Source organism: Acanthaster planci, linkage group LG20 (assembly GCF_054643075.1).
Source record: "Acanthaster planci isolate LZ-2023a linkage group LG20, COTS_SCS, whole genome shotgun sequence".
Lineage (NCBI taxonomy): Eukaryota > Metazoa > Echinodermata > Asteroidea > Valvatida > Acanthasteridae > Acanthaster > Acanthaster planci.
In genome coordinates, this window is record NC_141796.1 from 4,933,507 (window position 1) to 4,949,678 (window position 16,172).

Genomic DNA, 16,172 nt, shown 5'->3' on the forward strand with positions numbered 1-16,172 from the left:
GCGCACGTCCCCTAGCTGGTTACAAAATGTTATCTATTAGATATTCTTAAATGATTGCTAAGTAGCAATACTTTTGAATGGGAACGTATGATATCTGCTACAAGTACATGTATCTGCGCTGAATTCATGCACCAACGAGTCTTGTACACAGCTGTTGCGCATGTTTGTTGCTGGACGGTTGTGTGCTAGCACGACCATGGCTTTATAGATTAGGTTACGTTTTGCAAAATAATGCATGTAACGGCTCAAGTAGGTCAAAATAGGTGTGATATCCATTATAGATTTGTACAAGTCTTTTTCTTGAAATCCACTGACACGAACACTTAGCATTTAATTAACCAATGTTCACGCTTGTGACCCGAAATCCATGACCAGTTCCTCACACTGACAAAACCAGTTCAATTCTGATTTTTATATTATCTACCGGTACATAATCCTGGCAGATTTAGATGTTAAATTTAACTGTCTCGCAGCTGATGGGGAAAAACACTTTGAAATCAATTGGATTTGGAACTCAAAAACAACTAGTAAGTCTTTCATCTCCGCGTGGTCCCACGATGTCTCCGCTTGCCGATTGAGCACCCATGGGGTCGACCTTCCACCCCTGGGGCTAGACCTTGCACCCCTGGTCACTAACTTGCATTCGTGGGGTCAAGGAAGAAGAAAGAAAAGGAGAAGGGATCTGTCGGCCCGTGCCGGTGCAACACTGTGCCGGGGGCCATTTTGGCAGCGTCCGAGCGCTGCCCAGGCGAGGCTTACCAGGGCGGAAAGTACAGCCAGCCCAGGGGAGAGATTGACGCGTCGGCATCATGGGTAGTCAGAACGTGAGGACCGATGTTTGTGGATGTGGTCGCGGTGTCGGTGTTCTATTCGCAAGACAGCATGGTGTGTTTTTTTCTGAAGCTCCCGGGGGCTATACAAAATGTAACCTTCTTGTTTTGGGTGTTTTCGTTGCGAGGATAACATGTTTACCTTTATTATGGCTTGTCGATATAGCATTAAGAAATGAATAAGCAATTTTATCACCGTCTTTGATGCTCTCTTCGGCACATGTGCAAGTTAGCCATAGGTGTGCTAGTTTGGTCAACAACGTGTTCTGGTCATTCATGCAAGGACATGTAGTTTCGACGGAAATCACAAGATTCAAGGTTGATCATTACCAATGTCTCAAGTGTGTTAGGTTCCCTTCAGAGCTTCTTAAATCCATTCTTCACTTTCTCAATGTCATCGTCATTTAAATCATTATCCTCGTCATTATTTCTGTGACCACATTGCAGCATCATTGCCACTGCAGTCATTGTTAGGATCACCAAAACGAACATCTTCATCACTCAAATTACCATCGTGACCATCATAAATACCATCACCAAAATCAACTCATACAGTTGCAATAACCATCTTCATTCGCTGTTGAACTCGTCAAATTGAGCATTAGTAGAAGCCCCGCATCCCACTTGCATTAAGAGAAACGCCAAAAGTCAAGGTACCAGCCCATGTCAACATCCATACGCCTACTGCACGTTAAGATTTCTCTGTTGACTTGAGGGTCCAGTCCACTAATTCAAGCCCCATTGAAAACAGTGTAAAATCAGCACCGTTCAGGGCCCAATAGCACGCACGCCAACATCCCTGAGATTTCTGAAACACAAATGAAATTCTTGTCTGGTCACTTATCTTTCAATTTCTTTTCAATTTTTTGTGGGCTAACCAATTACATTTTTAATTATTCCCACAAAACAAAATCACCCCCCCAAAAAGTGATTTTTCCGAAGTCTGATTGCAGCCATTTTTCAAGTGGCAACCCTCAACTTTCTCGGGCACTTAAGACCATTTTTCAACCGTAGTTTTCAGCCCTTCTGCCCTCATATGAAAGCTCAAAGACCCAGGGAGTTGATCCTGGCGACGATTTACACAATCTCACCATTTTGGGGGCCAAACAATCTCCTTTTTCAAAAGATACTGTGGGGGCACTTTTAATGCTAATGAGCTGGTCAGAAATTCTCAGTTGAATTAGTGGTCTGCACCCTTGAGCACATTGCCTGACTTGCTAGGCCCCACTAATTGCGAGGATTTCCTTCACATCGTTGCCTGCCACGCTACGCTGAGACTGATATGTTTCATGGATTAACCAAAGACATGGCGAGTAAAGGTAACTTCATGCGGCCTGGCGGGCACACGGCTCGTGCCTTCAAGCTGCCCCGGGTCAGGTGTCCTGACACTATACCCGGGCTAAGGTTGCAATCTAAAATGGCTTGTTAACTGTTTCAACGCATGCGTCTGAAGTTACTATATTTACATACGATTTCATGTTGTGGAAAAGACGCCGTAAGAGGTAAGCTTTCTGGTATAAGGGGTAAACTTTCTGGCACAAGTGCAGGTATTTTACACAGAGACTCGCTTCTGAATTCTTACTTGTAGGTATCGTGTTATCACTGGCAAATGTGAAATGAAAAAAAAAGTTTTGAACTACTATAATGTTACAGTATTGTTTAAGTGGTGTCCTGACGATTAGATAATGTTGCAGCAATGAACCCTTGGAGACAACTTTTTATCGTCTCTACAGTTTGCTGTTTCACTATGTATCTGGGACCTTATATGAGAGAAAAGTGGATGCTTTGATCTGTATGTTCAAATTTTGGCCAGATAACAATATTTGACCTTCATACATTTTGTCTCTTTATTGTAGACAATAAAGACATGGCCCCTCTGACGTCACCCATGGGCGACCCCGTCAAGGACTCGGACAACCCTAACCAGGCTGGGGTGGGCCTAGCGAGTGCCAAGTCCGACCCGCACGATGCCTCGACCGGCAGCCCCCGGGACAAGGCCTCCGAGGAGAACAACAACAACAAGGGGGACGACAGCAAGGACGGAGAGGGTTCCAAGGGGGACGACGCCTCCAAGAGGAAGAAGCGTCGCAACCGGACCACCTTCACCAGCTTCCAGCTGGAGGAGATGGAGCGGGTCTTCCAGAAGACTCACTACCCGGACGTGTATTGTCGCGAGCAGTTGGCCCTGCGGTGTGATCTCACCGAGGCGCGCGTGCAGGTGAGTTGTCATCATTTTTTGCAAGTGTCCCACCAAACACGTGGCATTTTGTCTGCTGCCACCAAGAGGCAGGGTTTTACACATAAGTCCAACCTTACACCGCTCCGAAATAGCATTGATAATAAAAGAATGGTCTTATGATTAATCGTTGGTTACCACCGATGGTGAAGTATTTTTTTACTGCGCGTATTATGGTTGTGCAACTGATTTTGTTTGGCTCCCATAGCATCTGAATGCAATCGGCAAAGAAACAACAGTCATGTGCATGCCACATTGCCAATTTATATTTTTTAGATACTTCTTTCTGCTTGGCTTTGTTGGTAGTATTAAGACTTATGGGATGTTGTGTGAACAGTGCTGAATCAAAAAAATGTATGGGAGGTGATATTTGGCCGCCCTGTGTTGGCACGCTTTAAAATAAAACTTTGTAAGTTCCTGTAAACAAGACAAACAGGTGACGTCTCGAACGATGTCTCTGTCCCATTGTACAAACCTCTGAACTTCGTAAACACCCACCTCAACCAATCAGTCTCTTCCGCAATTTGTAACGCTATCCCGGCCTGTTCCCCACCCCTGCGACAAACAACTACACCCCTCGTGTTATCTCAACGTTAGCACCAGGCGCGCATCCCCTGCCGGTTTGCGCGCTCTGATGCCGGATCTCTGCCCCGTTACCCGTTGGTGACACCTGGCGGCGAGAAAACAACAAACTCAACTGTCACTTCTCGCCGCCTAAAATGAGACACTGCTCCCCACGGTGTTCACTATTCAGGCATTATGGGCGCCGTGCCAGCTATCAGAGTTATCATGTGTTGTGGTATCTCCATCCGTGAGGTGTTACGTTCTGAACATTGTGTGGTAGGGGGTATTTGCTTACCTGAGTCCTGTTGACTGTGCCCAAGCCTTGCACGGATATCATCGGTTTATTGACTCTTTGTCTTAGGGCCTCAACAGAGCCCAGCAAATTAGAAGATATATCTGGGTAGCACCTGGACTTTGGTTGTATGCTGACAAAGCAATCTATTTCATCAGAGTAGGTCTACCTCTGCATGGTTTGAGTGACATTTCCAAACAAAAAGCACAGATAAAGTTAATTTTTTAAATTCCTTCCTAGCAAGATATGTTTAATGTTAAAGTAAGCATTTAGCTCACTCCAACATTTCTAACACAGAACTTTATTTAAATAAGAATAACGGGGGGAGGGACTAGGAAGGATCGGGGACCGAGTTCTTGATTGTTTGGGCGCTTGTGAAAGTGAGAACCAAATTTGAATATGGTGCTTTCATCTAGTCGGAGTGCAACTTTAAAGCCACTGCATAGATGTGGCAAACGTGCGGCGAGCCTTTCCGGCTCCCCGAAGAAGCTCCAGTTTCCCACGTGTCGAATACCCGAGTGGTCCAGGGAAAACCAATTTCAAGGGTGTGCAAAAAGGTTAAATGAAGGACAATTCACCCAGGTCGGCAAAGTTTGTGCCGTGCCGCCCGTAAAACAAAGCGCAGCTCTGCGACCGGGGCGGACGAGCGGGCCCCGTGTAGCCCCGGGCTACGCACGGCGTGCCTTCGATCACGTCGCATGATACACGAAACAGAACATGCTGTCGTAGTACTCGGAACTACAAGTAGTAGTGCGTAAGTGATCCTCCAACTTCCTTGGTGTTAAAGTTACATTTTTGTTGAAACAGGTTTTCGTGGAGTTGTGCTTGGGTAAGTTTTCCATCGCAATACCGCTGAATAAGAACAACAATGGCAAATTTCAAGCGAGAAAGGAATTGCTGTCAATTAAACGGAGATAACTAGAATGCAAATGTACATGCATGTCTAATTTTTTTTTAAGATTTTCATTGTAAGCAGAAGTTTCGTTAATATGCCACTGTCTTGTCACTAATCATACCGACCACATAATAATAGTGCTACAGCAAATACGGCCATATTCTTGAAATAGGGCCATGTTCTTGATCTGATTATTGGCTGAGGTTAAATACCAAAACAAAGGCTTTAGAAATACACTGAAACAGTTCCATTGGGTTCGAAGAAGCAATTTATTGTTCTTTGTAACAATTTTGTCTACTATGAAGACTTATGACTCACTCTATGTCGAAAAGTTCCACATAAGAATACAATATCATTCAGGCTGTTATTGTGCCCCTAACTGCCACTTTGCATAATCTTGTTTTGCATTTTGTGGAGACTGATCCAAAATCATCTAAATGGATTTATAACAGAGATCAGATTTTCCTTAGTGACCCCTTTTAAAAACCAATCCAATACGTGGACACGCCAAACCTGAAGCGGGGAAAGTGCATGGACCCTTGATTTGCCGGCATGTGGGCCAACGTCAAAATAATAATTACAGCGATCCGGTGGGTCTGCTGGTCGAACCTAGCCAGCTGGGGACAAATTAGACTGGCCATCTAGTCTGTGTGAGTTTCCTTGAAGTTGAGTTGTCCCTTTGTGTAATGGTGAGCCTCTACCTGATCATTCTGGTGGTAAAGTGTGGCCATAATTCCATCATTCATTACTAACGTTGGCACTGTTGTTGCCTTTTGTTGCATTTGCTTCTGTCGATGTTGTGAATGCTAGTATCGTTGATGTCCGTTAAGATGCTTGATATTGTCTATTGCTAGAAGTTTGTATCATTTCTAACAGTTAAAAACGTAGCAGCCATTAAATATGTTTTATATTCAGATACGAAATAATGCACTTATTTGATTTTATTTTTCATCGTGGGCAAAGTAAACGACGGCTGAGAATATTCCGGACTCGAAGTTGATAATGAAGGGATTTCCCCGCCTCTTTTTAGTCGTTCCCCAAATATAGCGTTGTTTACCGAACCTCAGCTTGTTTCAATCGTCCCCTGCCAAATCTTGTCGGTCGTGTTAGCTTGGGGTCAAACTTGACTGGAACAGACAGGCAACCGCGTGCAACAAAGCCTCGCCGCGTGTAGTCAGTGCCCCACACCGCGACAAGCAATGTGGGGGCACAGCCAGGGCTTGACCCCCAGGCTTTTGCACCGTGGGGAGCATGCGTCCGTCTGGTGCATGGGGAGGCCATGTGACCACGATGACAACAAATGACGACGTCAATAGCTACAAATAACAACAAAACAATTTACTGGTTTTTGCTGCAGGAAACTAGAGCACCAAACGAATACATCAGTTTTTATTGCTTTGTAAAAAACGTTACGACTTTTCAATGTTAGGAAATGTACTTATTTACTACGCTTAATGTTGATTCTGTATCGAGGTATTTTAGTTTAGTATCTGCCAGAGTACCTTTGATCTTTACACTTTCAAGTATTAGAATATAAGTTTAATCATACTTATAAAAAGATAAATTGCGCTACAGAGTCTATAGACGAACAAGCACACGTGTATGTGCGTTCAGACTGCATTGCATTCAGCACAAAGAATTTCTAATTAGAAACACTACTTTGCTTATCAGATTGGACTACATTTTGTAGGCATAATGTTGAGGGAATCTACCTTACGTGCGTCATACCACTCACAAGTCATTCTTACTTTAAAAGTTCCGAGACTCAAATAAACATATTGGGTCGAAAATTAGTTCATCTCGGGCGTATTCGATGACACTCTATCAGATATGCAGACATACGTTCTGTATGTCACATTTCCCACATCAAAAACTGAACAATGGGGCTGTTTATATAAAGTCTAATTTGTTTTTTCCGCCGTGTTCACAGTAATGTCTATCCGTTCCGTTTCCGTTCCAAAGCTCACTCGGGATCGTACCTAATTGATGTTTCCGACTACGTTCCTCAATTTCGACGCAGTGATAGTGACATGAATAAGGTTGTAAGTTAGTACCTTTCACTGAGACTCGTTGCTCTCGGCTAGACGTTCACATCTGTTTTTTTCAAATCCACAGAGCTCACATCGGAAAAGAACTCAAAATGCATTTCAAAACGCTCACGACTCTTTCAATCTCGTTTGCCAAATACACAGTTTAAAAGATGCATGTAGTCTTGGTCCTTTCCAAACCTCGTAACAATTCCAAAAAAAAAAGACATTAGGCCATTTAATTTAATTTTCCGTATTATGGAAAGAAATCAACCAAAATCTGATGGCCCTTAACAATGTTATTAGAGAAAAAACAAATCTGCTCTTCTGATCTCTCTGGTTTACTTTTCCCACCTCTGCACTTTGTCCGCAAATCGCCGGGTGAAGACTGAAGCGAACAGACGGCCCTTTTGCTTGAATGTGTCCTGAGGCGAGTTGTAGGATTCTGGTAGCTTCAGAACACATCTGATTTTAAGTGAGATGGTTATGCGCAAAAAATCGTGTCCCAACAATTGGACATTCACCATCAAATCACTGTCAACCGCTGCGAAGCATTTCCATTTGGGTCCGTTGCGGGAAGCAGCGTTGAAGCCTGGGGCACTGGTCGAGTATTGGCGGCGTAAACATGGCAAGCTCTACGCTAAACGGGGAAAAGACCTGCTAATTTCTTAAGTCCTTCGCCTTGAAGGGTCACCCATGGGATACCGTCCGACATGCAACAGAGATTATCTGAAATAATTGGATTAAAATACAGATCCTTGCGTGAAGCAGGGTTAATAACTTCGATGATGAATTGAAAAAGAGAAGAGGGAGCAGCTGCAATTGCGCAAAACGGAAATATATTTTACACTCAACGCATTTCGTCAATCTTTTTTTCTCACATCCCGAATGCTTTGTCTTTCACTTTCCTTTTTCTTTGGCCTTACGTCCTATGGGTACTTTTGTAAAGCTCTCAGACATGCTGTAGGCCTACATGTAAATACCATGAGGTTTTCGTCGGTAGGAATCGTCCGTTGTCCATTGTACAACAGAACCTTGGACAGTTTAGACCCAGTAAACTTTTATGAGTCCCAGCAAACAACTTGAACAACTGGCGGTCAAGTTCGAGGCAGGCTCAGGTTGCGCAGACAAACAGATCACATGTCGGTTTTTTTTCTGGGATGATTGCAGCCCGGTTGCTGTAGATCTCCGTCTGCCTACTTCCCTCTAATTGTTTAACAAGATCACCGTGTAAGCCCTAAACCCGTTAACCTTGTCAAGCATAAACCGTGTTATTGTATCACGGCAAATTGCTTAACGGCTCTGTATCAATCTGATTTCATTTTATTTGAGTTTCATCTCTCTCACCCTGCCCCCCTTTTCCCTAAAACCTTTCCCTTTCTTGTGTAGGGTGCCTTACTGCCAATAACCCAAGGTGCAAAATTAATTTGGGTAATATCCCCGATGGGCACGAAGAGTCGGGATCTGTTTATTCGACTGCATGCCGTCGTGTCGCAGTATTTCTGTGAATGTACACTAGAGGGGGAGGACCCAGGCAAAGGGGGTGATCCCTTGCACGGTGATAACGCAGTGTATACCCAGAAACTAGCCAGCCTTTTGAGCCATCCACGCCATGCTTCCATTTGCCTCTTGTGGTTGACTAGATGGCCTAGATGTAATGATCATTGTTATTCTCAACAAAGGAAAGTTAACTCATAGTACGAGGTGAGGATTTCCTCCTAATTTTGTTAACAAAATGAACACTTTTTCTCTGTTGCATAGTTCCTGACATCACCTATGGCAAAGTTCTACATGCTAGAGCAGGTTAATTCATTATAAAACTGTGGTGTTGGCGACTGTACTTAATTCTAGGGAGTTTTCCAATCACCTGTCGTAGACAGATGCGTCTGAATTTTAGCGTGTTCTGAATCACAGGGCCTGACTACAGCAACAGAAGTTGAACTAGAAGACCATAAAATTAAATTTGTTCCTAAATATGAAACTAATGAGCAATAATGTGAGCGATAATTTGAATCTATGCGAAGCAGGCTGTGCGAACCGTCCACACAAACTGTTGTCAGGGTGTAACAGACAGTGCGGTTATAATGCATGGCACATTGCTATGTCCGGTTATTTTTGGACAGCTAGCACTGAGGACATGTGTTACGGTTGAAATAATGGTATAATTCAATATTCATTCTGGGGCTTAAGCACCGTGCGATCAAGTGTAATGTACTGTGCGCTATTTCCCCAAACAGTGGAGAGAGCGCCAGGCGAAAAGCCAGCAGCTGCGATTCCCGGCTGCAGTCTAGCGTGTCGTCCCCGCACGTGGGAATGTCATCAGCGTGTTTTGTGGCGTTACATCTACCGTCTGTGTCGCGAAGGAGACGGTACTCGGTAGGCCTGGTACTGAGCACTGCTCGCCGACAGAAGCGGCTTCTCCCTAACCTTGAGCAAATAACTCATGTCATCGCTCCATCCCACATAATTAAGGGGTATACTCCAGCTCTCTGTTCCAATGACTTCTTTCGCCGAAGTTTCTCAAGTCAAAGTTCTGAAATTGTTTGCCACAGTAGCCCTGGCAATTTTTGTAATGATTTACTTGTATGTCATTTTAGTCTTAGCGTAAGACATAATCTTTGCAGAAAACTACAGCTCATCTCCAGGCTTGCAATCGAATACACCCTCTTTTTTGCAAATGTATAAATTGCTTACGAAGATATCATCTTGTCACTGGAGAACAATACCCGAGTTTCCAGACAGGACGCCACAGGGACAATATTGACACTCGGATGGCGCCTTAAACAAAAGGTAAAAGGTTACTGCCAACACCGTTTTTTTTTCCTCGAGAACTTCATCCCGCCATCTTGATAGCCGGTATTGAACTTTAAACCTCCGGAAAGAAAAATGAGAGAGAGAAAGGGAAGGAGAGGGAGGGAAGAGAAAACAAATTTACATTGCAACATCTGTTGCAATACTTGGGAGAGATGTTAACAGATTTGGGAAGACGCGGATCCGCCGTGGAAAGTGCAAAGAGGTCGCATTTTAAAGTACATTCGTCAAGGTCATTGCAGCCGAATGTTACTTCCAGAAGCCGTCAGGTGACACGATGTATTTAATAATAATGTCTTTTTCATCCAGCGCTGATATTTTCAGCAGTGATATCGAAAGGCCACCGCCGAATACATAATTGCGTGTCTATAAAACTAGTTGAATGGAGTTCCCAACATTTCGAAATGGGGGACGAGATGTGAAACAGGCGTTCCCGATTTTGTGTTCGTTGTTGCTTTCGTTTTTACAAATCGAGCTGAGAAAGTCCCGAATCTGTATATGTCCTCAAGTGTTTGCAGAATTGGCATGTAGGAAACATTTTAGAACTAACAGATGTGAAGTATTCTTTTGCGTTGATAAGGGTTGTCACAGAAAGTAGCATCCTTCATGCTCCGCCCACAAAAATCCTTCTTCTTGACTGTGACGTCATTGGCTTTCACAGCTAGCCTAATGCCGGACTGGGGATCCCACCCGCTTATTTTGTGCTTGTCTATCAGAGCAGTCCTGTGTGTGCTGTGATGTTGAATATTGCTGCCTACTCATTTGCTGTCTTTGTCGTTTCTCACTATCGTCAGTTTGCCGTTGCATTGCAGCCTTTCGCGTTGTCGCCTCCCTTGTCACGTTCGGTATTGGCCCAGCTTCTTTGTTACACCATGGTTACACCAACCCAATGGACACACGAATGTGTTTAATCGACGCTTGTTTCAACGTCAGCCAATGCTGTGTACCCACATGGAAGTATACGATGGTGATGCTTGACTGAAATTGACCAATAGAGAACAGAAGATTATTAATTCCCTTCCCCCTAATACTATTAATAATAAGGCTCATTTCTGTTGGTGTCCCTTCAAAATGCCATTAGTAAAAAGTGTCATAATATTCAAACATAAACGTCCCGCATTAGACACATCGTTTGTTGTTGGTTTTGTTGTTGCCATTCTTTAATAATTGATGCTGTGGTTGAAGTTTGATTTGCCGTGTTTCTTATGTAGTTGAACAGCCAGAGGCTAACCGTCGTTTAAAACTTTGTGCTTAAGTTCACACTACTAGCCATGTAATGAACTGTGGTGCAGTAGACAAGGCCACGTGCGATGCAAATTGCGCTGTCTTAAGCTTTTTCGTTTTAAAGCAACTGTCGCAATAGCTCTATGCCGAAACTCTAAAATCACTATAAACGGCACCGGCCTCGGATTGTGAGAACAGATGTGGAAGTTATTTGGCGATCGGAAGAGAGAGGGGGGAAAAGCAATAACGACAACAACATCAGATAATGAACTAACCGTAAATATTTCGCCAAGGCAGTTTTTGGCGTGGTGCGACCGTACACTACTAGGACCGCGCCATCAAGGATTTTCAATTTCGCTTGATCATTAAAATGCCGTTATTGCCCGTGGACAACATAGTAGAAAAAGGGTCTTTTTGACTCCATGCAAATTTAATTGTTTTGTTATGAAAACAAACTTTTAATCTGAAGTTCATTTTTTCTGTTTTCACCCTGAACTTTCTAAATATCGCCAAAAGGACAGCAGTTGGAATGTCACCGAGACTATTGCGCCCTCAAGCGCCTGTTCGTTTTTAATTTTCAAAGGAAGGTTTTCGTCGAAACATTGCTCATGTGTTCTTTTCATACTGGTTGCGGTGTCTCTACTGCGTTAGCGAAGTGTATTGTTAAGACAGACCCAGACTGTTTCAGTCTGTCTTTACCTATGTAATTAATAAACGTTAACTCTGGGATGGTAAACAACTTCAATTTTTCTATTTCATCAGTTAGAGTGATTTTAATCTGCCATTACACTTCGGAAGCTTTTGTGTTCGAATCTAAGTGTTAAGTATATACTTCCTCATTCATTAGTCAATAGCCCTCTAAGTGCAACCTGTAAGTATGCAAACCTCTTTTATCCAAACTCTGCCCCGCCGTATCCCAGAGGCACAGGACCAATTTCCGTGGTGTCAATAGGTCATGCTCCCCCGGGTGCGACTTGTTTCCTAGCTCTGATGGCACTGGTTTTAAAGGCAATGACAGCGTGTTGTTCGGTAACTTATCACCCCAAACTTGGCCTAAAGAATTAAAAGTGCAGCAAAGTGCTGCACTTTTCATGCTCTCAGAACACTGACAGCCATGTTACAGTGTTCTTTTCTTTTTCAATGCTCTCAGATGGTGAGCAGGACACAAAAACGTTTTCTTTCCACTGGTTAAAAGTGTGAATTTGCCTAGTTTGTTTTCAAGTAAGTGCATTATCCACCATTTTATAAGCAAAAGCTTATAAACCTGTTTTTCAAATACGATACCATTAAAAGATTATCTGCGGTATCTAGTGATATCCTGCCAGTTTCAGTTCTGTTTTCTAAACTGGTATTTTGTGTGCACCTACATTCCCAAGAGAAGACTCGGTTCGTTGTCGTTTCTCAACCCAACCAACCTCAAATACAATCTTTCAGCCATGTTGCGGTGTTCAGAATCGGAATCAGACCTGATTTCTACCGCACTTGTCCCACTGGCAGGAGAGGCTGAAACTTGTTTTTTTCGCAATCCACAGGGTGAAGTTGCAAATGACCAGCAGCGAAGTTGAACTGCTTGTCCCATGTGATTTGCGCGTGGCAGATATCGTTTGCGTTGATGCACTAACGAAGGAAGGTTTCAAACAAATGTGGGTATGTCGGAATCGTCGCTCCCGTCGTAAGTTATGGAAGTAAAAATACAAGAGATGCTTTTTCAACTGAAAGATTCCCATTGAAGTAGGAGCCGTTAGTGCCAGTTTGGGCAATAGTTCGTGCGAAGTATCTGCATTCTCCAATCTTATCTTTGAACTGTGTAAAATAACATAGGAATTTCACAAGTAGACACATGTTAGTTGTTGACCAACTGATGGCGCTCTTGATTCAATTTATGGGTTATGGAATTTTCAAAACCAAAGGAGCACTGCTTCCGATAATGTCGGTCATGCTCCAGAAACGTAACACAATTTTACACATAAAACGATATTGTAGACACGCCTTGAAATGTCTAATGTTGTCATGTATGCCTTGAAATTTTATTGATAATTTAATTTAACAAGCAGCTCTATTCAACTGTTGTTGATCGTGGATTGCCAACTCTAATTACGTTAATTGTAACTCGACCATTTCGATGATAACTGCGTCTCTGTTGACACAAAGCATCAGTGGGGATAATTGAAATGACACGTGGGCCATCCGATATTTCGACTTATTGCGTTATTAGGTCAACTGGAAACAGTGGAGTCAAGAGGTATAGACCTCTCAAGGATTGAAAATACAATGTACACACATATCCCTTGGCGATGCAGTGGCCTCGTTTAAATTGGAATCCCATGACTTGACGTGTACATTGTTAGTTAACAAGCATCCAATAGAATGGATGAACATCATACAGTATAAATGCCACAGTATGGTACCCCGACTCAGTTAAAAGTTAAGTGAAAGTCATAAGTACTGAAGGGACATAAAACTTTCAAACAATTAAGAAAAATTTCGAGCACAAATAACGACATAAAGTTAGACCCTCTTTGTCAAATCGCTAGCTACCTGGCACTTGATGATTTTGTTTTTCATTTGGAAAGGGTCGACAGATTTCGCGCATTGTGATTGGTCAACGTGTTGCAAACTCTTAGAGGCGCGCTATTGTGAATTGCCAGTTTTAAATTAGGATCCCAGCAACGTAAGGTCCCGTAGCTACTTTTAATGTTTTCCACACCTTCTGTGAACCAGAAGATGTGAAAACTAATAAAGTTATCAGTATTTGGCCCAAGTTCATGGGGCTGCTTACGATAGCAGAAATTTTTGTGCTGACGGCGAGCGTATTTCACGGGTTAGTGAGGAATTTTGGCTTGTGCGCATGCGTATATCCCAACTAAGGATTATGTGCTTAAAAGATAAGCGTAGAACTTTCTGCTAGCGCGGTTTGCGCGGATTGGAGATCGTAAGCGCGGAATTTTGCGGTAATCAGCGCCAAGATGAAATTAGGCCCCTAATATAAAATTAACTATCACCATAGCTCAGTTGTATAACACAAAAGGTGACTGATGTTTTTCTTCCAATGACGTCAATCGAATCAGGATCGAATCAGCAAAGCGTGATTGCAGGGTTGCCTTGTGGAGAAATCTCTTCCTTGAGAAAGGTCTTAAATTGGCGCCAAGCTTCAGGCACGTCATCGTCTGCTCACCGTGACTGTGCAAAAGCGCAGGCAAGACAACACCTGTAAGACATTTGTTGTCAAGATCTGGAGATAGCAACCTTTGGTCCTACCTTTGGCGCGAAGAGATAAAGTGCATGACCTCTGTCGTAGAGTTTGCCCTTTTTCGCAGGCTGTCGTCGGCACTAGGCTGACTGTACAAGAACCCCCCGCAAAGAAAACTCTGCACCGGTACACCTGTATCGTCCAACATTATGTCTTCGCCGACTATTGATGGGGGGAGGGGGCATGACCAGGTTTTTCTTCACTACCTCGTCAGGAGTTTGTCCACTCTCTGAAGTTGGGCCTTCCTGTCGTGCCACGAGGGGTGACTGTACCAAAAACCCCTCCAGAGTTTTGAGCTGCTGAACTGAGATAAAGGCTGCTTAATGAACGGAGGTCTCTGAGCCCCAGCCCTAGGGGCCCTGCCCTGGGGACCGGGGAGGGGACTCTACGAGTCTCGCTGATCTTGGCGTTTCGCCGGCGTCGGTGAGATGTCGAGGTGTGTAACATGAACGGCTCAGTCAGGTTGATTGGGTTTGACAACCGTGAAGGTGAACGGCTCTGGAAAGGCTATAAAGCTGCTTGCTGAGTACACCACCGTGGTCACTCACTCATATTGTGGTTACTCTTGAAAATGACACCAGCATGCTCGCACGTGCCAGTTTTTGATGTGGGGAAATTGTTCCAACAAATGAAGAATATGCATATGAACAGGAACTCTAATACTAGCTTAGTAGCAAATGCGCCCTGGCTGTCACCTTTTTCTTTTTTTTCATTTATGTTAAAAAGTGCATCATGTACTGGAATTCTACGCGTAATCAACCGTTTATTAGACACGAAACTTTCATTTCGGGGTCCGGATGACACCTCATGGTACACTTGAATACTAGAAATGACCGTTCTCGTCCTCCAAGCTGGTTTCTGCCCTGGCCCCAGTATAAATGCCCGACTTCAAGCACGGCCTAACCCTCTTGCGGTGTCCAAGCTCTTCTCCTGGAGTACGAGACAGGGAACAAGATATAAACAGCGGAATGCAGTGAGTTTGCCCACGCCCGTGTTCGCGACCGGCCGCCGGAATATTCGTGGGCCAGTATGGCCGGCCGCTTGCTGCTTGTAGCCAGCTGTATTTAAGCACGCCCCGGCGCGGCCCGCCTCGGCGAACCGCGCCGCTACCCTGCAGCTCGACGATGAAAACAATATGCCCTGGACTTCACGGCCGCTTTAGTCCAGGAACATCCTGGAATGAGATGACACAACGTGCAATTACACACTGATGACACGCTGTCGAAGATGCATGGACGTCTTGGTTTGGAATTCGATCACGTCAGTTACAGAGGTCACACCTACGAGGTCAAATGCCAAGCTTTCTGAAAGGTCATACGCAGACATGTGGATGGAAAAGAAATTGGATTTCAGGATGGTGTTCGAACGAGATGAAAGACGGTTTTCTCTACATCGTAGTCACAATTATCAATATTGTCACACTAGCCTTTTCATGTGCTCCATCTTTTTTAGATTTATTCCAATTCAAGGTTGCCAACTGTCTGTCTCGTGCTTTTAAATCAGAACAAAACCTTCCCAGATAAATATTTGGATCATCAAGTCTCGGAAATTCACGTAGTCAGGGACTTGGTAAATCTCGACGTAGGATTCCGCGAGAGTTTGGCCGTGACATGTTGTGATCAATCGCTACAGGAAACGGAGACCGAAAAACACATGTTCCCCCTAGCCTTTAGGAAATGTTTCATTGGGGAGTAAGAAACACCTAATCCGGTGACTGAGTTCACCTGAGAGGGTCTGCAATGGTGTCTCCCGTCCATTTCTAAAATGGGAGAGGTTTTTTTTTCTTATCGAGGACCTGCGTGGAGTAATCCCTGAAGTGATCGGAGGTTGATTGATCGTACGACGCCTGTGTAGTAACGGGGGAAAGTATATGGCAAAACAGATTGTTTTATCCCAATTTGTCTTCAGTATTGTTCATTTTTTGTAGAATTAAGAAGAAAATGTTATGCGGACAACTTTAACCGCAGGGCAAGAGAGGCAGAATGGTGAATAAAAACCACCGCCCTACCGGATCCCTTTGAAGAAATTTCATTGAACAGGAAA

At 43.8% G+C, this 16,172-nt stretch overlaps 1 protein-coding gene across 7 annotated transcripts in view; it reads left to right on the top strand.

Annotated features, from left to right (window-relative positions):
- Positions 1-16,172, top strand: part of LOC110977982 (aristaless-related homeobox protein A-like) — a 58,049-nt gene that overhangs the window by 17,802 nt on the left and 24,075 nt on the right. For all 7 annotated transcript variants that reach the window (XM_087130810.1, XM_087130805.1, XM_087130806.1 and 4 more), the window contains exon 2: positions 2,687-3,048. In XM_087130810.1, coding sequence (XP_086986936.1) covers positions 2,687-3,048 — 362 coding nt within the window. The remainder of the gene's footprint in view (positions 1-2,686; positions 3,049-16,172) is intronic.